General features: G+C 45.1%; 2 protein-coding genes across 2 annotated transcripts in view; one reads left to right on the forward strand and one right to left on the reverse strand.

The window, feature by feature from the left end:
• JAG1 (jagged canonical Notch ligand 1) overlaps positions 1-21,950 on the forward strand; it is a 35,751-nt gene that overhangs the window by 9,446 nt on the left and 4,355 nt on the right. The window contains exons 3-22 of the mRNA XM_030235596.2: positions 2,529-2,580; positions 8,010-8,264; positions 9,269-9,329; positions 13,071-13,201; positions 13,481-13,600; positions 14,054-14,167; positions 14,710-14,823; positions 15,583-15,696; positions 16,100-16,146; positions 16,642-16,815; positions 17,305-17,455; positions 17,979-18,143; positions 18,649-18,762; positions 19,378-19,491; positions 19,597-19,710; positions 19,832-19,948; positions 20,470-20,497; positions 20,598-20,683; positions 21,488-21,601; positions 21,826-21,935. Coding sequence (XP_030091456.1) covers positions 2,529-2,580; positions 8,010-8,264; positions 9,269-9,329; positions 13,071-13,201; positions 13,481-13,600; positions 14,054-14,167; positions 14,710-14,823; positions 15,583-15,696; positions 16,100-16,146; positions 16,642-16,815; positions 17,305-17,455; positions 17,979-18,143; positions 18,649-18,762; positions 19,378-19,491; positions 19,597-19,710; positions 19,832-19,948; positions 20,470-20,497; positions 20,598-20,683; positions 21,488-21,601; positions 21,826-21,935 — 2,295 coding nt within the window. The remainder of the gene's footprint in view (positions 1-2,528; positions 2,581-8,009; positions 8,265-9,268; positions 9,330-13,070; positions 13,202-13,480; positions 13,601-14,053; positions 14,168-14,709; positions 14,824-15,582; positions 15,697-16,099; positions 16,147-16,641; positions 16,816-17,304; positions 17,456-17,978; positions 18,144-18,648; positions 18,763-19,377; positions 19,492-19,596; positions 19,711-19,831; positions 19,949-20,469; positions 20,498-20,597; positions 20,684-21,487; positions 21,602-21,825; positions 21,936-21,950) is intronic.
• The window catches only part of SLX4IP (SLX4 interacting protein), an 84,962-nt gene continuing 80,473 nt past the window's right edge, over positions 17,462-21,950 (reverse strand). Inside the window, exon 12 of the transcript XR_007777271.1 lies at positions 17,462-17,606. The gene's annotated coding sequence lies outside the window, so the exon portion shown is untranslated. The remainder of the gene's footprint in view (positions 17,607-21,950) is intronic.

Genomic DNA, 21,950 nt, shown 5'->3' on the forward strand with positions numbered 1-21,950 from the left:
CTAGAGGTATGTGATAGCTGGACTGTTGAAGGGGGTTTGCTACTGGTGTGAGGCTCTGGGTGTCTGTGTGGCTTTTGTTTAGAAGTGTCCAATTCTGAACACAAAGTCTTGAGTTTTTTTGGTCTTTTCCCCATGCTGAGAGAGACAGAGCCAAGGGATCAAATGCCATTCTTTGTATCACCCCTTTTCAGGACAGGGACTCTTCATTTAATACATTCAAACAAAATGAGAGGGGGCAGTTAGAAACAAGGGAATTGCCAGGGTAGGTCTGTTCATCCCGCATTTTGTTTCCATCCAGGTCAGCTGAAGCCATCTCCTCTGTTTTAACCAAGCTCCTGTGTGGTAGTGGAAAGTGGTCACACAAGTATCTAGCAACAGTAGCACTCACAGCTAGGATTCAGCCTTTCCTTTCCTCAAGGGCTAGGTGTGTTGGTAAACAGTCCTGAGAACCAGCAGGGAACTGTTGCTATGAGTTTAGACAAAATATCTTCCAAAACAATTATGCAAGGTTGAAAGGAAAACATCCTTAACTTTATTGGAAGTAGTGCTCGTTGTCATAATTCATTCTCTATATCATAATATTTTTTGTCAAGCTTGCAGTAACATGTTGAGCTTGTGCTGCTTAATGTTGGTAATTAAACCACTGAGGAAGCACCCAAGATAGTGCAATCTGCATCTGTAATATGGCTCGGGAGTTCTATTCTGGTTTTGTTTGTTTGTTTTGGTTCTTTCTTTTTTTTTCACTGCCAACTTGTGCAAGGACTATTTAAATCTGTTTTAAACGGTGTTAGATGATAGAGTTGCATTTTGGTTTATTTGATTTTCAGAGTTTCTTTCAGGTTGTCAGACTTGGTCTAGAATAGAAACAAGTAACATATGACTTTTCATGAAATATTAACCAAAAATGGTTCAGGCCAATGGAGCCTCTGTGTAGAAGTCTGGGCTTGAAGCATGTCTTGGCTTGCCCAGCTTTGCTTACTTTTGGAAGCATTTTCCCACAGTTATCAGTGAAGGGAATGGAATCCTGGTCTGCTTTGAATATGAAACATATTTAGGCTATACAGCAAGCCGGTGTCCATCACAAACTGGGTTTTCATTCAGAGCCTCATGCTGTGTCCAGTCGTGAGAAAGCAGTCTGCTCCAACTCTTGTTCTCTTTTTTTTTTTTTTTTTTTCCCTCCTTTTTTGTTTCCCCTCCTCTTCAGAAGTCTGAGTTCTACCTTACCCCGTGCACCTTGTAGCAGCTCACTCTCGGAACTGTATTTTGGCCTCTGTTCCAGAGAGGCACTGCAGACCACAAATGAGCAGCCTGAGACTGAACGTGGACACAGTTAAGGAGAAATATGCCTTGCAATGCACAGTTGCCATGGCAAAGCATCAAAACACTTCACACAGTTTTTATTTGTTAGTGTTATTGTTCTGCTCTCCAGAAAGATGTTACATTTATTGCCTTATCTGTAGTTATTATATTTTTTACTTTTCAAGTCATATTTTTTGCTTATTTTTCCTCGGGTCGTTCCCCCCCCCCCCCCCTTTCTGGAGAGGAGGTGTTTTGTTTTGGTTTTTAATCATTGTGTAAGTTTGGCTGGCTAAATGGCAACTTTGAAAGATACAGCCTGGATAATAATATCTCGGGGTAGAGCTGGAGGAGGAGGAGATGTATTAATGTGTCTTGTTCTCAAGTTAGGATTGAAGATAAAGGTGGCTTAGATGTAATAGCTGGCATCTTTCCAGCCCACGGAGTCACTTCAGTCAGTTTATGCTTATGATTATTATTGCTGGAGTGCTACAGAGCTCATTGGCAGCTTGGAGCATCTGTAAAAGGGACACGGGTGGAGAGCGGGCTTCCCTTTCCCTGCTCGTCCAAGGAGGCTTTCTTAGCCTTTGTTTTACAGTGCTTCTCTCTCACCCCACCCCCTTCCACATCCATCAGTCCTTCCCTCCGTTACCTGATACTTGTGGGAGCTGCGATGGCCCTCGCGCAGACAAAGCTTTCAAAGGGGGTGCTGAAAAGCAAAGTCCCTGGAGATTGCGCTCTCGAGGCAGGGCACGGTAATCTTAGCAACACTCCTTGCTTTCAGGATGGCTGGGGGAAGGGACTTCGAGACTATTTTTCTGTGACTAACTTTGAAGCAGTTTTTGAGAGTGGGGGTTTGCTTTGGGGTTTTTTGGTGCTGCTGTGCTATCCCGGTGCTTTCCGTCTCCCATGTGCCGTTGTCCCACATGCTTTATTTCGGCTGGAGTGCAGTGTCAAAGGCTGCACTTCCTGGTTAAGTACATAAGATGCTTTAATGATGACAAAGATGAGCTATCTAAGGTGAAAGGTCTTCTAAGTCAGACTGGATAAGGTAGCTTATGGGGTTTCAAGAAGATCATGTTTGTCTCAAGCATAATCTTTTACCTATTTCTGTGTTCAAGTATCTGCTTTGGGGTAGAGACCAGAATTTTTAATTAAAATTGTTGGCAGGTTTTTTTTCTTTCCCTTAGTCATGTGTGGCTTTGAAACTAACTTTTATTTCTCTTTTGCAGAGATCCTACACATTGCTTGTTGAGGCGTGGGATTACAATGATAACTCCACAAGTAAGTATTCCTTCCTCTGGCTTATTTAGTTCTGTCACCTCTGTGTCCTGGGCACTGAAAGGCCTCTGGGAGCCTCACCAGCTTGCTGTGAGTTAGAGCACAAGGAGAGGGAAAAGCTCTCCCCCAAACAGCTTGGAGCAGTTCCTCCAGGCTCTGTAGCAGCCTGTCTCAATCATGTTGCCTGCAGAGGATGAGTGGCTTGCTCACCTAGGCACCAACAGTGTGATGCCTAAAAACAGATGCTGTTAATTCCTTCTTTCTCCTCTGGGAGAGTAAAAGCCAAGGGATTTCTTTGTTTGGTTTCATTGTTTCATTTTTTTGGTCTTTTTGTTCTTTTAAATTAGGACCAATATTCAGAAGCCTAAGTCTTGTTCACCTGAGACCTCTCTATAAACTCTATAAGCACTTCTCAAAACTGAATGTACTGCTTTAAAAAAAGAAAACAACTTCAAATCTGTGTAAGACTTGATATCCATATCCATCTAATGACTGTTGATGAGAAAGAGGAGTTACTACAAGCTCTTCCTTGGATGTCTGGGGGTTTGTATGAGGGGGCTGAAAAAACATTTCCCAGACACCACCTGGTAGGGCTGGCTGGAAATCACGGGTGGGGATCTTTCTCCTGGAATGCGACTGGGTGGTTTCAGAACCATTCTGCTCAGCTTTTCCTGTGGCTAGAGGAAGCTGCACAGGGTCTCTTGGCCCATGAGTTGTTCTGCTTTTTGCCTGCTGTTACCAAAGGAGGTGGGCAAAATCAGCTCTATTTCAACCTAGGGCTTTCACACAGTGTGTGTGTGGTAAAAGCCACAGGAGAGAGTGTGAATCTCAACTCATAAAGCTTTTGTTGACACAACAGGCCTTTTCCTTCAGCAAGGAGGCAGCAGCACTGTGGTCTGTCTTACAGAAGTCCTACAGCAGCTTCTTGCAGTCTGCTTTGGAGTGCCAAGGTGGCAGCCATGCAGGAATGAAATGGGCTTCATGCCTCATGAGAGGAAGGCCTTGGAGAAGTGTGCACAGTGCTGTGCTTTAATGTTTTAATTGGTGAGGAGAGCATAGCTTGGGAACTTCTCTGTGCAGATCTGCTCCTTATTTTTTTTAAATGTACATGGGGTGTCCTATTATTCTTCATTCCAGAAAAGCAGTTGTTGCTTGAGACAAATCACGGGGCCTGTCAGGGGTAGCCACAACCAGCCTCATTCAGCACTGCTGCAGTACCTGTGATTTCAGACTCTACCCCAGCACAGTCATGGAGCAGTGGCTGGGGGATTTCTTGGACATAGAATGTTATATGGAGAAGAAAGTAGATGCTGTAGCAGTAGTGAAATATTAAAAATGGAAGATGCTTGAATTCAAAATGAAAGTCTTGTTTATAGTAGGATCTGGGAGTTGTTTCAGACTGGGTTTCTGCCACTTTTACTATTATTAGAGCTCATGTTTTTTCATGAAACAACTTCATTTCCAAAGCTACACAATGAACCCTTTCTTTGCTTTCATGTTCTGGAAGTACAATTGTCTTCAGACAAAATTGCCTCATTTCTCAGCAGTGCATTTGACCAAGTGCAGACATGCTCTTGCATATGTTCCTGATCTGCATTCCTGCTCCAGCTTTGCTGTCACTTACCCATCTGTAGGTCACTCCAGTCGCTGCACTGCACAAAACTTCTCCTTTGTGCTGCACGGCTTGACTTAGTCAGCTCTCCCAGAGCTGCAGAGGAAGGCTTGTAGAACTAGTTAAGAAAACGATTAGAACAAAACAATTGTCATCATATAATGAGAAGAGTGGGGTTTTTTGATGTCCAGGGTTTTCTTTTGCCCTAATTGCCACTGAATCGTAAAGACCTCGTGAGTGCTCTCAACAATAAAAGTGGGTTTAGTAGGCCTTGTGTGACTTTTCAATAGCTCTGAAAGCATCCTTGGATCAATGCAGTTGTTAGAAGATCCTCAAGTGGATGCTTCCTTCCCCCCTCTACATTCCACTCCTCCTACGTTCGCTTTACCACATACTCTCTCTTGTCTCACTTCCAAGAGTGGCTTGCAGTTAAATTCTGGCCCTGTTGAAGTTGATGAGAATCATGCTTTGTTGGAGCCAAGATTCAACTCAAATGGTTTTCTTACTCTGGTTCTTGTCTGGTTGCCATCTTGCTACTGTTGCTTCATACATAAAGCTAATGGGCTGACATTGCATCTCAAACTATGTCAAAGAGCTATTGTAAATTACTGGTATCAGTTGCATGTGAATTCCAGGAGGGCATAAGAGACTTCACAATGTAAACCAAGCCGTGGCTGGAAGTTGTCTGAAACAAAGACTTTGAAAAATAACTGTGCTGTCCTTGGCCACCCAAACTGCTCAGAGAAGTCTGGGCTCTTTCTGTTGTTGTTTTTGCTTCCTGATGCTGCATAGTTATAATTTCCAGACATTGGAGCACTGAAAGGCAAAGGTGGGCAGTCAAAATAGCTCATTTCCTTGTGTCTAAAACCTTTGATACAGTTGCCCTCTGAATAAAAAGAGGGATTTATAGCTTTGAAGTGTATCCACAAGAAGTGAATTAAACCAACAGAGTCTCTGACAGTGAAGAGTGGAGCGGAAGCCGGAGATGTACAGAAAGCCTCTCTCTTCCACTTCATCAATTTCTAATGGGTTAATGCTTCCTCTAACCTTTCTATCAAAGCATGGGGTTCTGAGTCAGATGAAGGCAGTGGAGTTCAGAAGATCCCTTTGTCTCAAGCCTGGCTGACTGCTGCTTTTTATTTACTTAACCATTCTGCTGTGTTGGGATTGCTTCCTATAAAACTGAAACGGTGGCTGGTGCGGGCTAAGAATGGCAGGGTTGTTGCAATGCCTCCCCTGGAGTCTGGGTCAGCACCCTTGTGTAAGTGCACTCTGACAGGTGGGAATAGGCAAGGGTGGAGGAGCTCTTGTACAAGAAGGAACATGCCAGCGCTTCGTTGTGAAAACTGTGGGTGATGGCTAATGGAAAGGGAGCTTAAACCTGTGAGACTATGTTTGAATTCAGCTGGATGGGGGTAGCTTTAACGTGAGTATCCAATGGGAGACATTTTATCTGTGATCCAGAGGGAAACTGCAGCTGGGTTTCATCTGAGCACTGCGAAAAAAAATGAAGTCCAGTGGGCTTAAAAGGGTGTTTCCATTTGAGTTCAGGCTGTGGTTAAGGTCTCCAAAGAGCTGATGGCTGGAGTGAGAGGTCATGGACATACAGCAAGGACAAGCTTCCTGATGAGCTGGCAGATAGGAGAAGAATGGAAGAGCAGAGGCAGAAGGAAAGATCCCTTTTTCAAGGCAACTCCCTTTCTGGTGCCAGGGACTGAAATAGTTGTCAGTGGTATGTTCCCAAGGGGGAAAAGGAAAAGACTGGAAAAGCAAGAATGAGTGTGGGGGTGGGGGTGGGTGGGGGGGCTGGTTTGCAAAATTAAATTGAGTGTCGTTCTCCTTTTCTTCTGCCACTTACAGGAGAGGATAAAGTTGTCCTACTTACAAGGAGCAGGATGTCTTTATGCACACTCGGTGTTTGGGGAAGTGCCTTTGCTTTCCAGCTGTGCTGTGGATGGAGTGTAATCTTGGCAAGTGCAGCAGAGCCATCTCCAGCACGCATGAGTGGAACTGTAATTGCCAGACTAGCCCCATTCAAGACAAGCAGATATGCATCTGCTTAAGTACCTCTTAGAATGAGTCAATAATCTTGCTGATGAGATCTAAGAGCCTTACACCTGCACAGCACAGAGCGTGATATTGCTCTGGATGTACCAGTATGGAAAGGTCCTTAGGCATCCACATTACCGTGAATGGGATTTAAATTAATAAAGGCCTGCCTGCATTTGAAAGTCTGACACATAGTTGTGCAGTTGGGGGCTTAGTGCCAATGAATAATAAAAACTCATTTAAATGGAAAAATATTATAGAACCAGAAATACCAGAAGGTGAATAAGAAGTTGTTGCCCTTAATTTCACACTGTAAACACCTAATGAATGCTGTAGTCTCAAGTCACAAATACCCCCAAAAATGGGCAGATGCTCACAACGTCTGAGTCTTGACACTCTTCTGTGGCTGTGCAGCAAGAGCTTTGACTTCAAACTGCAGACAAGCAGGCACGACCTGGTGGTGGATCCATAATGGGTATATCTGAGGCTTGAGAAGCCTGTCAGGAAGTTCTTTTTTTTTTTGAAAGCTGCAAATCAAAGGTCCTTAGCAATACATTTAAAAGTATCTTAGATTAAAAACTGCCCCTCCCATCTTATGGCTTTAGGAGAGACTTCATTAGTCTTCAGCTCTGCCTTATGTAAAATCCCAGAGGGTTCTTTTGTAGTTGTTGGAAGAACAAGCAGCACATCAGTACATTTTAATTCTTAACACTCAGAGGTGCCAGTACTTCACATGCTGCTAACACATCACTGGCAAACTGCCTTCCTACCTCAGATTCTCCTGTTGCTGGATTATGCTCCCGTGTACACACTGTTTTTTTGAGCTCAGTCTGTGAGGATATTTTGGCTGTTTTACGATAAACTTTCACTCAGCAGTCAAGTGCTGGGTAGCCGCAGGTCGTGAGGCAGCGTCAGATCGTTTAAGTCACAAGACCTGGACTACAAAGTGAAATACCACAGATATATACAATGTTCCAAGCAAATGTGAAATATTATTATCTCAAGCCATAATTCAGGCAGTTGTATGGCTCTGAAAGCCAGAAGACTTTTGCCAGAACTAAATGTCAAGTGCAAACCTAAACTTTGAAATGCTCTGTAGAGAGGAAGGGGATCTGTAGCACATATATGCAGTAGTTCGAGTCTTCTGCTTTGAGCTCTGGTCATCTTGACTTGGTACTCTCAGGTGTTATCTGAAGACAGGACTTTTGTGTTATTTCTCAGCTAAAATCTGGTGAGATTGCCCATGTCATCTGAATGCTGGAGTTGGTAGTTTTCAAGCCAGTGTCTGCACATAAGGAAAAGGCTGCAAACCTTTTGCAGTGCCTGTGTTCAGCCTGTAGATGTGGCTTTATTAGCTATTGTAGTACGTTGTTTTTGTAAATGTTCCAGTTGAAAACAAAACTAGTGCCATTCATGGAGGAGCAGGGGAAAACACATTTTGTACCAGTCTGTTGGAGATGAATTTTCTTTAGTCCTGAACTGTATGAATTCTTAGTGGATGCCCTTACAGTGCAGAAGGGGTAAGCGATTGGCAGTAACTGAACAGTGCCTTTTGATTTCCAGCTTGGTTCAGTTTGATAATGCTGCTTGTGTGGTTCAGTTAATGGTTTGTAGCTCCAGGGCAGCCTTATCTGAGTGTCTGAAACAGAAAGTTAATAAAACCAACTGGCTGCCTCAGAGTGTCTTGCCTGTGAAGCTGGAGAGCTGTGATGTGGGAGTCAGTGAGGAGACCTGCAGGGAGGTTTCAGGCTGCCGTGTCTTGTGCCTGCAGACCCCGACCGCATTATCGAGAAGGCCTCGCACTCGGGCATGATCAACCCCAGCCGGCAGTGGCAGACGCTCAAGCACAACGCGGGGGTCGCGCACTTCGAGTACCAGATCCGCGTGACCTGCACCGAGCACTACTACGGCTTCGGCTGCAACAAGTTCTGCCGGCCCAGAGACGACTTCTTCACCCACCACACCTGTGACCAGAACGGCAACAAGACCTGCCTGGAAGGCTGGATGGGACCGGAGTGCAACAAAGGTTTGTGACCAAGGCTCCAGCTGCAGACCAGTGGCACTGGGAGGGATTTGAGGGCGGCCTATCCAGGTTGCATTTGGGGGCCAGATCGTGCAGACAGGGGGCTAAGGACTGATGGGACAGTGACCAGCTCTTTACACAGAGAGCTGGGGGCAGGAGAAGAGTGGTTTCTGCCTTGCCTTGAAGTCTCAGAGAGGTCTTGGAGAGAGAACTGGGCGCTTAGCAGATGTGTTCTTTCTCTGATTATCCGCATCTTTGCCCTTGGGAAGAAAACCCAGCCCACTGACTTCAATGGGAGTTCTGCTGTTGACTTCAAAAAGGATTTCCCCTTTGGTGCAGAACTGCAAGACAAGCAGGAAGGAGAGACTTGTTTTAGAGCTGACCTGGCAAGTGTTAAGCTTTGGTGTTTGAAAAGTCCCAGGCTTGTTTGTTCCACCTGAGATGTGTTCAACATGTTTACTAGGGAATGGCTGCTACCTAGCTAATTGGGGAAGGAGAAAGCAGGACTTAGGAACAGACTATCAGCTTCTCTTAAGGACTGAGTTTACCTGCAATTTGAATTGTTCCTCATCTTGCTATCCCATCTGTTCAGAGATATAGCCAGAACTTAATCCGGAGTAGTTAAAAGCTGCTTTGAATTAGGTGTAAAGCCAGGGAGAGTGGCTCAGATCACCTGCAAAAGACAGAGAAAGGAAACCTGAAGACTCCCAGTGACCTGAGCTCTGCAAGACACGATGGTTTCTCCCACGTGAAAACAGCTCTTTGAACAGCTCCTCTGCAAAGTCAGAGGAACAGATTTCCTATAGAAAGGAAAAGCTGATAGATTTCCTATCCCAGGGAGACAGCTACCTTGGTTTTCCTTCCAGTAGACTTGATAGGAGATACTGGTTAAAAGCTTGGATTCAGCAGGATTACAGTGCTGGTTAGAGATTAAAACGTTCCCACGAGTGTGAAGGCGCCGGAAGCGGGCAGTGTGCTGATACTCTTCTTTTTTGTTGTTTTAACAGCTATTTGTCGTCAGGGATGTAGCCCCAAGCATGGTTCTTGCACAATTCCAGGAGAATGCAGGTAAATGCTTCCTATCCCTCCTTGCTTCCCCCCCACCCCTCCCCAACTCATTAAACAAGTGATGCTAAACACAGTAGGACTGGGGAGGGAGGGCGTTTTGGAAGTTGTGGTTTTGAGCAAGACACATTATTCATGCTGACTTGCCCAGAATAAGGCAGGGGGAGCAGGCTTTTAATGCACTGATAATTTTAAGAAGCTTTTGGTTTGTGAAGTGGTGGCACTGAGGGAGAGGGGGCTATGGGATAAACCGCGTGAATGCTGCCTAATGAGCACTAACTAATTGTTTCTGCATAAATAGTGCAAATGTTTGGTGGCTGTGTTTTTTCCAGCAGCCTGGTTAGTAGGTTTTTTTAGTTCCAAGCTTGAAGTACAGTGTGGCCTTTCTCTCTTCTTCTCCCTTTCAGTGTTTCCCCCTTCTTCCCTCCACCCCCTGGTTTCTTCCATCGGTAGGCAAAAGTCAAGCATTCTTTAGAATGGGATTAGTTAAATCTCTGGGTTCCTTTCCCATTGTGAGCCTGGCTCCGAGTGCTGAGAGGTTAATGGCTGGGATGAAATCTTGTCAGTGGGCTCTGATGAATGCCGAATTTTGTTGCCGAGCTTTGAAGTCCCTTCTGTCCTGGCATGGAGACAATGGAAAGCAGATTTTATCCATAACCCAACAATTAAATATCTGGAATGCCTTAAAATATGCAGCGCATATTTACAGCACAGGGAAGTCTTGTCCCTTACCCTTAGAGGGGTAGTGGATATTAAATGTGGCTATTCTTTATCAACAGGCAGGTTCCAAGTTGCTGCATGTAACCCTTTTATCATTTCTGTTTACAACTGAGAGCTTCTGAGGTTACAAAAATGTTCATACTGATCCTGTGTAGGAAGGGTTAAAAGGGAAGTTTGGGTGTTCCTGAAGAAGACTCAGAAGTTTGAAGGAATAGAAGGTAAATTGGTGAATCCTCTGTTGCTGGAAACCTTTGCATAAAGTGGACTAGAGTTCCAACAGGAACTGGATCTGGAGTGTCTGACAGGCTATTCTATAAGAATTCAGCCTAAACAGCCGTAGTAGCTCATTCATTTTCTCTGCTTCTGTAATTCATGCTTCAAAACAAAACAAAACAAAAATTACCAAGGAACCATCTGAAAGTGAGGTGGGAAGTATCCTCTCATCTTCACAGAGCCGTGGCAAAGTGAAAGTCCAGCCAGGGGACAGACTGCTGTCACTTGTCCTGCGATTTTAATGTTCAGCAGCACTGATATAAGCTGGTTAACCCCCAGAACACCAAATCTAAATCTTTTTTAATTAAGAAAAAGCCTGACAAGTAGTAGGAAGTATGGGGGGGCAGATGGTGAGAGGAGCGTATCAGTCAGGGCTACCAGTGATTTGTGCTGCTGTCATCAGAATAAACATGCCTTGTAGGGGTTGCTGTCTCCTAGTCAGAACAACAGGCTTTGTTTCCAGATTTTTTTTCTTCCCTTTCTCTTTCTAAGTCTGTTGCCTCCCACTCACTGCCCAGACATGCACTAGTGCTCTTATTTACTTAAGGTGCAACTTTCCCACACTTGATTTGCATAGTCTTGAAACAATGCTGTCCTTCTGGTGCTTTCAGATAACTTCTGCTTGCCAAGTTAGACCACTATCTTTAAAGTGAACACAGAAACAAGATTTTATTTTCTTTTAAGTTTTGATGAGTCATATAGCCTGTATGCTACAAATGCAGCAGGGTTTAAAAATAACATCCGAGCAGAAACTGCTCTGTGTTCTGGTACAACAGACAACTTGCAAACGTTCTTAAAATATCCTTTTCCCTTTCGCTGCCAGTCACTTTCTTCAATGCAGGCCGGCCAACTAAACCATTTTTTACTCATGAATCACTACACAAGGAAAGTTAACTTGAAATTTCTCATGAGAAACTGCTGCATACATATTATTAAATGTGAGTTAGTGCTGTGAATCTTTCTCTGGAATTGATATGCCACTTTTTTTTTTTCCTAAATGCCCATAGCCTTATCTAATTTTGTTTGTTATGTTTTGAAGCTGATGTTTGAAGTAGTACCTTTGGCTCTAAAGTTCATGATTTTTTTTTTCCTGTGTGGTGGGGGGGTTTTAAAATTATTTTGCTTTCTTTACACTTGTTTTAAAGAAAACAAAACCCACCACCACTTTGATTTGATGGGAGTAAAATCAATTTTCAGTTTGGATACCTGCTTTTGCAGGTGAGGTCCCTTAGTTTGGCTTGTGTGCAAGCTCACAAGGCAAGTTGCTTTGAATGCAACACAAATTAAAAGGTTCTGGTCCTAAATTTTGATCTTTGTGCATTCTTATTATATGCCCTGCACAGAAGGATTTTCCAAGAGGTACTTGAGGGAGGCTGTTTTGCCTTATCTGGGTTTTTTTCACGTTCTTTGCATTGACTGAGTTTTTTTAACACACAAACTAATAAGAATTTCCCATTGACTTTGAAAAGGCTATTGTGATAGCTATTAAAGAAAAAAAGTTAATTAGGATGAAGTTTGTCACCTGAGATTTTTAGAAGGGAAGTCAGACTTACCACTGGCTGTGTGTGATTATCCATTGGATAGATCCTTCTGGCTTTTTCCCATGAGAAGAAATTGCCAGCAGAAGAATGGTGGGGGGTTTTACAAATAGAAAGCTTAGCTGACTTCTGTAGAGCTGAGGTTTGTTTTCATAATTTAGTGACAGCTTAGTGCATAATTGCTGCTGATCAATTACTCTCAGGACCTGTTAATGAAATACAGTACCTCAAAAAGCCCTTGCTTTTCATTTTCAACTTGTTTTGCTTGTTCCTATCTATAGATTCACTTAAATATGAAGGATCCTTGGTCTTGCTAGTGAGAGCTAAATGATAAACCAAAAGAAGCTTTCCCTTAAGGGGGCTTTATTTTAAAAGAACGTCTTCCTTTTAAGTAGAGAATTCAGGTAGCTCATTGATGGTGACAATAAAGAATTCAAATAGTAGTAAATTCTCCAGACATCAGTGTTTCTCAGAATTGGCCATGATTTAGTTGTTCCCTGCACAGAGGTTATTAGCACAAATCAAACTCAGAAGCACGCCGACAGCTGATCTCTGAGCACGTGTAAAACCCTGCCGTGCTGCTTTCTTCATTCCTGACTGTGGCTCAGCCCCTGCTGGCCCTGTGTGTGTGTCTCTCCGTTCAGAGTAAGGGTGCCTTCTGATAGAGCAGGGAACTCCTCATGTTTTGCTACTGCCTTGCCAAGGGCTCAGAGTTGCTGGTTATGGTTTTGTTTGTCTTCCTGCAAAAACCCAGCGTGGCTGAAATGCCTGGAACCTTGTATTCATGAGGATCTCTGGATAACTATTGTTTCCACTGACTTTTTCTTCCCCCCTCAATTTATAAAGCACCCTGTCAAAGTCCAGAGATTGATTTGTAGTGCACACCCACCCTCTCTGCCACATTTATATGAGGCTCCAAAAGAGTGTTATTGTGCTGAATGGCCTCATGCTGGTTTTCTCAGAACAGTTATTCTTTTGTCAGGAGGCCGGCTACAGAGACCTTGGCAAAACTACCAAAATGTTTGTTTACAAGAAACCATCAAACAATCCTTGAATAGCTTCTCCCCTCCCCTCATCCTGCCCCTCTCCCCCACTTCCCAGCCTTCAAGCTCTGGAGTTGCACACTCATATCTACACACAGCAGTTATGATGGGTTTGGGTTTCTTTCCCTGTTCTGATTTTTTTTCCCTTTTTTTGTGCTCTTTTACTGAAGGTGTCAGTATGGATGGCAAGGCCAGTACTGTGATAAGTGCATTCCACACCCGGGATGTGTCCATGGCACTTGCATTGAACCATGGCAGTGCCTCTGTGAAACCAACTGGGGTGGTCAGCTCTGTGACAAAGGTATGCTAATGGCAGAGGGCCGTGTCACACTGGGATGTCACCGCTGGCAGATTTAGCGCGCGGGGCTCAGCGAGCTGCCGCAACGTGCTGGCCCTCAGCTCCTGCCCTTGTCCCCGCTGCTGTTCCAGCATGGTTAGCATCTGTCCTTAGCTTGTCCCCGTCCTGTCCCGCTCCTCTGTGGGCATGCATTCTGTAAAGGCTCCGGGAGAGCAGAACAAAGCCCGTGGTGATGTTCCTGTAACCTTCCAGCCTGGCTTTAACGCTCCTCCCCTCCCGCAGATCTGAACTACTGTGGAACCCACCCGCCCTGCTTGAATGGTGGCACCTGCAGCAACACTGGCCCTGACAAATACCAATGTTCCTGCCCTGAGGGCTACTCAGGACAGAACTGTGAAATTGGTAAGTGTTGGATGGAGCTGCTGAGATTAACTGCCACCTGACAGTTAATTCTTGCCAGCTTTTGGTGACTGGTTTTGGATGCACTGTATGAGATGGAGAAAAACTCAATTTCTAGCGTACCCAGCCAGGGCTGGGTACAAAGATGCAGCCTTTCCTATTCTCATGCTTTCTCATGACTGTTTGGTGTCTCTGCACATCAGCCTTCTGCTGGCTGGGGAGGTCACTGCGAGCCACCCTGTGTGGCCGTGGCCCCAGCAGGTGCCGGTCGGTGTGCTGGTGAGCTTAGCTGGAACGAGGCTTTCTGCGAGCCAGGAAATTCCTGGTTCTTGCAGGAGCACGGTGCAGCAAGAGTGCTGATGGTGTGTCCAGAGCAGAAGCACGGGGAGGGAGCAGGGGTGGCTTGTAGTGGCATTGCTGTAGCCTCTGCCCTAATGTCCTTCTGTCCCTGTGCAGCGGAGCACGCCTGCCTCTCCGACCCTTGTCACAACGGGGGAAGCTGCCTCGAGACATCCACGGGATTTGAATGTGTGTGTGCTCCTGGCTGGGCTGGACCAACTTGCACTGACAGTGAGTCCTTTTCAGTGTTTAGTAAAAATGTGCCAGTTTGCTGGTTTTGATCAGTCTTTCTAATCCCTCATAACCTTACAGAGCAGACTACTTTACCTTTCCCAGCCTGAGCATTGCTTCCCAGCAGCCATTTACACCCCTGTGCACTCTCTTCCCCTTTGTTTCTACCAAGGGTTCTGTCAGCCGCTGGGGAAGGAATAGCCCAAAGCTTCTTGAAAGAAATAGATTGCTGAATTTTTGTGGCATTCTGGCATGTTGTTAAAAATGCTGCTTTGAGGGACTTGCTGGATCCAAATAGGACTTCCATTTGCAAAAAGGCCACAGGGGTAAACTTTTCCCCCAGTGCTTTGAACCCCCATTTCCTCTCTTTAAATGAGGCTTTTGCTGAAATCAAAGATAACCTGTAAATTCCAAGTAGAAGTCGTGATGTTCTTCTGTTCCTCAGGGAAAACCTGAGTAGCAGCAACCATTTGTCAGACTTGTCAATACTGCCATTGCTAGTCTGGCAGTGGAGCTAAGCCTCTCCTTATTTTGCATTACAGATATTGATGATTGTTCTCCAAATCCCTGTGGTCATGGAGGAACTTGCCAAGATCTAGTTGATGGATTTAAGTGTATCTGCCCACCTCAATGGACTGGCAAAACGTGCCAGCTGGGTAAGAACTGCTTTGTCTTCATCCAGTGTTGTTCCAGAGCTGGAAAAGATAAATGCAAAAGGGATCATAGTCCTGCATTACTCACGGTCATGTTTCTGAAGCCTGTGGATGCATTTTGGCACATTGAGGACATTCGGTGTCTGTTTGCAGGACTGAGGTCTAGGTCAGTGTCCAAGAGCAGTGTGGCTTCTATCGCCTTGCTTCTGCACGCTGGCACTTGAGGGAAATAGTTAACCAGAGCCATCCTTCAAACCAGAACTGCCCTGAAGTGGGGAGGCTGTGTGTTGTGCCTCCCAGTCCCGCCCCCACTTGTGCTTCTCTCCCTTAGCCCTGTGAGAAAGTTGCTGTGTCTCCTCAACCATGTCAACTCCTCCAGACCCAGGAGCTCCCAGCTGGGTTCCAAAATGGGGATGATCTCACGGAGAGTGAGCTGGCTGCATTCTTTACACAACACACTCATCCCAATGACCAGGCTGCAGCATTCCTCCTTCAGAATGCTCAGCTGAGATGCGTGTGTGGGGGCAAGTTGCTCTTAATGAGTGGCTGGGTAATTGTGAAATAATTAGCGTAGCCTGTATGTTCTAATTGCAGAGAAACTGAAAGAGCCTTCAGAGGTTGATGATGATTGACTTTGTTCCTTCAAGTCACGCTAATCCCAGTTGTACACTGCAAGTTCCTCTTAGCTCTGGAGGAACTGCTGGTTATTGCTGGGGCGTGGGCTTCTCCCTTCCCCTCTCAATGTTCCCCTTGGTTTTCCAGATGCCAATGAATGTGAGGGCAAGCCCTGTGTCAATGCCAACTCCTGCAGGAACCTGATTGGCAGCTACTACTGTGACTGCATTACTGGCTGGTCTGGCCACAACTGTGATATAAGTAAGTGCCCATACCCTTGGGTTTATTAACGGCCGGTTCTTTGGGCATATGTGTGTGTGCCCGTGAGTTCTGAGCTCACTTTAAACACTGGGCAGAGCCCCAGCAGTTGATGTTTTTAGAAAGGGAGTAGTTGGTGCCGAATGAAAATACACAATTTTATCAAAGTCATTAGCCTGTACCATAGCTATATTCTGATAAAGGTACTAAAACAATGATGTGAAGTTTTACTGCCTCTCCTAGAAGAATCGCGAAAGGTTTCCCACCCATTATAATAACCTTATCTCAAGGAAGGCATGCAGGAAACTTGACAAAAAGTTTATCTAGCTGCAGTTTTAGAGAGACCTGAACTCTCTATCTAGTGTAAATATATTTTTGCCTTCTAACCGTGCTAATTTTATTGCAGATATTAACGACTGTCGTGGACAATGTCAGAATGGAGGATCCTGTCGGGTAAGCTGTTCTTGTTTTACCTTGGTTTCCCCAAGACTTGCAATGGTAACTAAAATATTAGAGCCTAAGCACAAAAAGTTTGGGAAATAGCAAATAGCTGGTACAAATGGTCATGTCTTGAAGTTGGGGGAGGGCCTATGTCATGCTACAGCATGTTGAGATATGTCTGTGGAACAGTAAGGGCAAAAAAATAAAACTTCAATAAATGACTCATTTTCACTGTCAGTGTCACCAGTGAACAAGCTGGTGGTTGTGCAAACTACCTACTGGAAATGTAGGCACTTCCCTTCAACCTGTGGATTAAGGTATCCTGCTTGGAAATTAGGAGTGTAAACTGGGACAGGGTGGTTTCTCTGTGTGTTTGGTTTTTTTTCCCCTCTAAATATTTTGGACATCAATGTTCTTTTTTTAACTTTTTAAATTTTTTTTCTTAATAAGAATATATCAAGGGAGGAACAACATTAACTCTGAAACTTTTTTTTTGTTCTTTCCCAGGACTTGGTTAATGGTTATCGGTGTATCTGTTCACCTGGCTATGCAGGAGATCACTGTGAGAAAGACATCAATGAATGTGCAAGTAACCCTTGCATGAATGGGGGTCACTGCCAGGATGAAATCAATGGATTCCAATGTCTGTGTCCCGCTGGTTTCTCAGGAAACCTCTGTCAGGTAAGAAGGCTGGGTGAAAGGCAGGCCCTCGGCCAGTGCCGTTTGTTCCGACGCTCCGGATCTGAGCACGGAATGCCTTGCATCCAGTGAAGCATAGTATAAAGTTGTACTTGATATCGCTGTCAGTCTGCCAAGAAACTGCTTGATTAATATATATTCGGGCGGGGGAAGAAACCAACAGACCCCTGACAGGCTGTGGAGGATTCTCTTTGTTAAGCAAACTGCAGAGTTTGCACGTCAGGCTTTGTGGAGCTCTCACTATTAACTTTGGCAGTTTAATATCGAGAGTTGCCTGCCGGAATAGTGGCGAGCGGGACTAAACTCTGTGTGCTATGAATGATTCTTTGAGGCAGCAGATAAAAAGGTCAGATTCCACAATGTCAGCCTGTCGTGATGAGGGAAAGCCATGATAAACCTCTTTCACTCAGCTTTCCCTTGCTCCCTTCCCCCCCTTCCCATTTCCCTTCCCTCTCTGTGCACTACTTACAGCTGGACATAGATTACTGCGAGCCAAATCCGTGCCAGAACGGCGCCCAGTGCTTCAATCTTGCCATGGACTATTTCTGTAACTGCCCCGAGGATTACGAAGGGAAGAACTGCTCCCACCTGAAGGATCACTGCCGCACCACTCCGTGTGAAGGTTCGTGTTGCCTTGCCGGTGAAGGGCCACGGCTGGCAATGGTTCCTGCCCTGCCCTCGCTGAAGCCCTTGTGCAGCTCCAGCGGGGAAGTCACTGGAGTAGCTCTGCTGTAAAGAGGCTGAATTTTGCCCTCTGCCTTAGGCCTGTCTCCCTGTGAAAAGATGAGCGATATTTGTAAGTTTCAGCTAGTGAAAGACAGCATTATGTCAATGTGGACAGAAAGCACAGGTAGCAAATAGCCTGATGCATTTATTCCAAGCCATGGATGTGTTCCAGCAATCAGCAGATAAGATGCTGTGATTATTTTATGCACAGTTGGCAGAGTCCAATGTTATTTTAAAGCAGCAAACATATTTGTAGTCATATGTTTATGATTTCACTCAATGATCTTAAAGGTCTTTTCCAACCTAAATGACTCAATGGCACGAGTGTCTTGCAAACATCCGCGGCGGAAGTGAAAATGTTGCTCTTGAGGAATTGGGTTGCATGGGTAATTCTCATGCTGGTCTCTGCTTTTCTGCAGTAATTGACAGCTGCACTGTGGCAGTGGCTTCCAACAGCACACCCGAAGGGGTTCGCTACATCTCTTCCAACGTTTGTGGTCCTCATGGGAAGTGCAAGAGCCAAGCCGGTGGAAAATTCACCTGTGAATGCAACAAAGGATTCACCGGCACCTACTGTCATGAGAGTAAGAGCAAAAAAGAAAATTGTGTTTTACTGTCCCCCACTCTTACTGGGAAAGGATTCTATCCTTCCCTCCCAGACCCCTTTTCTTCATTGTAACTCAGTGAACCTTGGAACTGCTGTAAGTTTTCGTATCCCTCTTGGGCGAGGCAGAGTGGAATTTGCTAGGCCTTGGGGAAGGTTCAGAGCCGTGACCCCTCTGGCCTTGAATTGAATGTTGTTGAAAACCTTATGTATACAAGGTCTGAGGGAGTTAGTAGTGGGGTTTAACGTGGATCTTGAGGACTCCTGAATTTTTTGTTTTTAATAGTGACAGGTTCATCACCTTGTGCAGTTTTTAACTCATTTGTCATCTTGCTAATAACCCTTCCTTTCCAAAGGGTATTATTAGAAATGGAAGTAGCACCCAAGAGTCTGCAGTAAGATAATGACTCCTTGTAACTGTACTTCTAGTTTGACTTTTTTTCCCCCTCTTTTTTAATCCTCTTCTTTCTTCCCAACTGTTGCAGATATCAATGACTGTGAAAGCAACCCCTGTAAAAATGGTGGCACTTGCATTGATGGCATCAACTCCTACAAATGCATTTGTAGTGATGGATGGGAAGGAACATATTGTGAAACGAGTAAGTTATCCATGCTTCAGCACACAGAAAGATCTCTTGGGAAAACATTGGGAAGGAATGGCTGGTACTGTCAAGATGACAGTGACCTATGTCAATAAACTCTGCTTCAAAGGCCACAGAGGACCAGGTCCTCCCACCAAGTCCCAGTCTTTTGAATGGGAACTAAGGCCAAGTTACAAAGCTGGACTGGGATTGGAGCCTGGCTCTCTCACTCTTGAGTTTCCTGCTCTATCCTTTGGATAATTTCCAGGAAGAAACCCTTTGCATTAGTAGATGCCTGTTGATGGCCTGTCTGCATATCATAGTTGCATTTTGTCAATCTCAGGAACAGGAGAGAAGTGCTCTGCTCCCTTCCCCTGACTAACAGGGTAGTTTATGTAATAGACCTTTTCACTGAAACAAGATTACAAACAAAATCAAAACAAACTAGAGGACTGGGGTGAAACACTCTTCATCTATGTGACAGTGCTTAAAACTTGAAAATACTGACTTAGGCATTTAATCCACAATTGAAACACAGGCCAAAGTTAGGGGTGGGTTATGCTCCTTTCAAGCATTGTGTTTGTCAGTTCTGTAAACACCACTGAGCCTGTTTTCTCTCCTTAACATATCCAGATATTAATGACTGCAGTAAAAACCCTTGCCACAATGGAGGAACTTGCCGAGACTTGGTCAATGACTTCTTCTGTGAATGCAAAAATGGGTGGAAAGGAAAAACTTGCCACTCCCGTAAGTTCAGCATTTCCAAAACATAACAGACGTGCTCTGATAGGCTGCTTGCACTCGTTGCCCTAAGGGAGCAGCAGCACTGAGGACGGTTTGGGTTTTCCATAGGGGACAGCCAGTGCGATGAGGCGACGTGCAACAACGGGGGGACGTGCTACGACGAGGGGGACACTTTCAAGTGCATGTGTCCTGCGGGATGGGAAGGAGCCACTTGTAACATAGGTAAATAGCCTGCACAATCGCCAGGAAGCAGATGCAGCGCTGCAGCTCTGACCTCAGCTGTTCCTCTTGGCTCAGGCTTGACAGCTTTCTAACAACTGAGCGGCAAATGTTTGTGTTACAGCGAGGAACAGCAGCTGCCTGCCAAACCCCTGTCACAACGGTGGTACCTGTGTAGTCAGTGGGGACTCCTTCACTTGTGTCTGCAAGGAGGGCTGGGAAGGACCCACGTGCACCCAGAGTAAGTCAGCTCTGCTTGAACTCTTCCAGAGTGTTGCATGATGAGAAAATGAGCTCATCCTGTCGCCCCTGGAGTCAAGATTGAATCCAGAAGGGAAAGCTTGTTTGATGTAGGCTTTAGCATCACCTGAATCTTTGTTTTTAATGACTTTATGTGATACAGCCTTGACCTGGGCATGAGAAAGTTGCAAATGAGCTAAGTGGAGACAGATGTTGTCTTGTTTTCTCCTGCATTCTTTTTCTACGAGCAGCTCTGTCGGCTTCCACTTCCCCCCCCCCCCACCTCCACCCCGTTAGATTCTTTACAAGGATCTCTTCCTGCGTACATGTGTTCCACAATGTAGTTAACAAATTTTGTGGTATGGGCCTGGAATCAATTTAGTAGAGAATTTCAGCATATTTTTGTAAAGTTAAGCTAAGTGTAACTTGGGCATTAAGAGGAAGTTTGATCATTCCTTACTGCCAGTAGAGCTGGATTAGCCAAAGTCTACATGTTTAATGCTGTCTGTCTTTGCTTTGCAGACACAAACGACTGCAGTCCTCATCCTTGGTAAGTTTGTTATGTTTATTCTTTGCTCTTTTGGCTGCTTTAGAATTCTGGGTTCCTTTTATCTGTGGCAGTTTTTAATGTCTTTGATAATTGTCCACAGTTACAACAGTGGCACTTGTGTGGATGGAGAGAACTGGTACCGCTGTGAGTGTGCTCCAGGCTTCGCCGGGCCCGACTGCAGGATCAGTGAGTGTTCCCATGGCTCTCTGCCTCAGTTTTTGTCTCGCTTGAATCTTGTTGCAAGACAATCATCTTAATTGACTTAAGTAGTAGATCAGATGAGTGATAGGTGTCTTGTGTCGTCTCTATCCATACCTGGATCTGTGGCAGATTTGGAGAAGGCAGGAATCACACTGAAAATGAAAGAAATTTAAAGTCTTTCAGCTGGAGCTGAAACCTCTTGGTTCAGCAGAGTGGGCAAAATGCCCCTTGGGACAGCCTTCCCTTGTGTTTGTGTGGCCCGGGCTTCTGCTTGAGATGAAAGTGTGCCAGCCAAAAACCTTGTCAATTAATAATCCACCTCCAAGCCCTGAGGTGATGGATGCGCTTCCCTGTAATTTAATAATAATTACAGGTAGGAGGACACTTTTTTTAATAACAGCCATGGAATAGAAGTCTCACAGCAGCAATAGAGCTGGGAAAGGTTTAACACTGCCATCAGTTGAAGAATCTAGTGGGGGACAAAACTGAAGCACATCAGAGGAGAGGAGAGGAAGTGTGTCTGTGTAGGAAGGAATGTGTCCTTGCCCTGGAAAGCTCGAGTAGCCACAGGGGTCAGGTTTTGATCTTTGTTAGTGCCACATAGCAGAAACGTCAAAGGACTTTTCTGAGGTTATACTGGTGCTGCAAGCAGGAATCCATGTCCCGGTAGACACTAGAAAATGAACATAAAGCTCCAGTAGGCAATTCTGTCCCATGTTGGCTTTTTTCCTGACAAAACAAAAGCATTCTATGGAGTAACTGTTCTGTTTCCTCTCCTTCCCATCACAGACATCAACGAGTGCCAGTCCTCGCCCTGTGCCTTTGGAGCCACATGTGTGGATGAAATTAATGGCTACCGTTGCATTTGCCCCCCGGGTCGCAGTGGTCCAGCATGCCAAGAAGGTATTCCAGATGCCAGAGCCGATCCTAGCACTTGTAGCAAGAGCTGTATAATTGCACACGGATGGGTTTGTGGTTGTAGGGGGTTGGTTTTGGGGCACACTATCTGTTATTTTTTAAAGCAAGCATCCTTCCTGAAGAAGCAACTCAGTGGGAAGTTTAGATGAACTTTGAAAAGGCGTTTGTTTTCTGTTTTTGGCTTATAATTCTGTTCAATCTCTCTTCAGTTACAGGAAGGCCTTGCATTACCAGTGTTCGAGTCATGCCAGATGGGACTAAGTGGGATGACGACTGCAATACCTGTCAGTGTCTGAATGGAAAAGTCACCTGTTCTAAGGTACAGCTGTGCTGT

Source organism: Serinus canaria, chromosome 3 (genome assembly GCF_022539315.1).
Source record: "Serinus canaria isolate serCan28SL12 chromosome 3, serCan2020, whole genome shotgun sequence".
In the NCBI taxonomy this organism is placed as follows: domain Eukaryota; kingdom Metazoa; phylum Chordata; class Aves; order Passeriformes; family Fringillidae; genus Serinus; species Serinus canaria.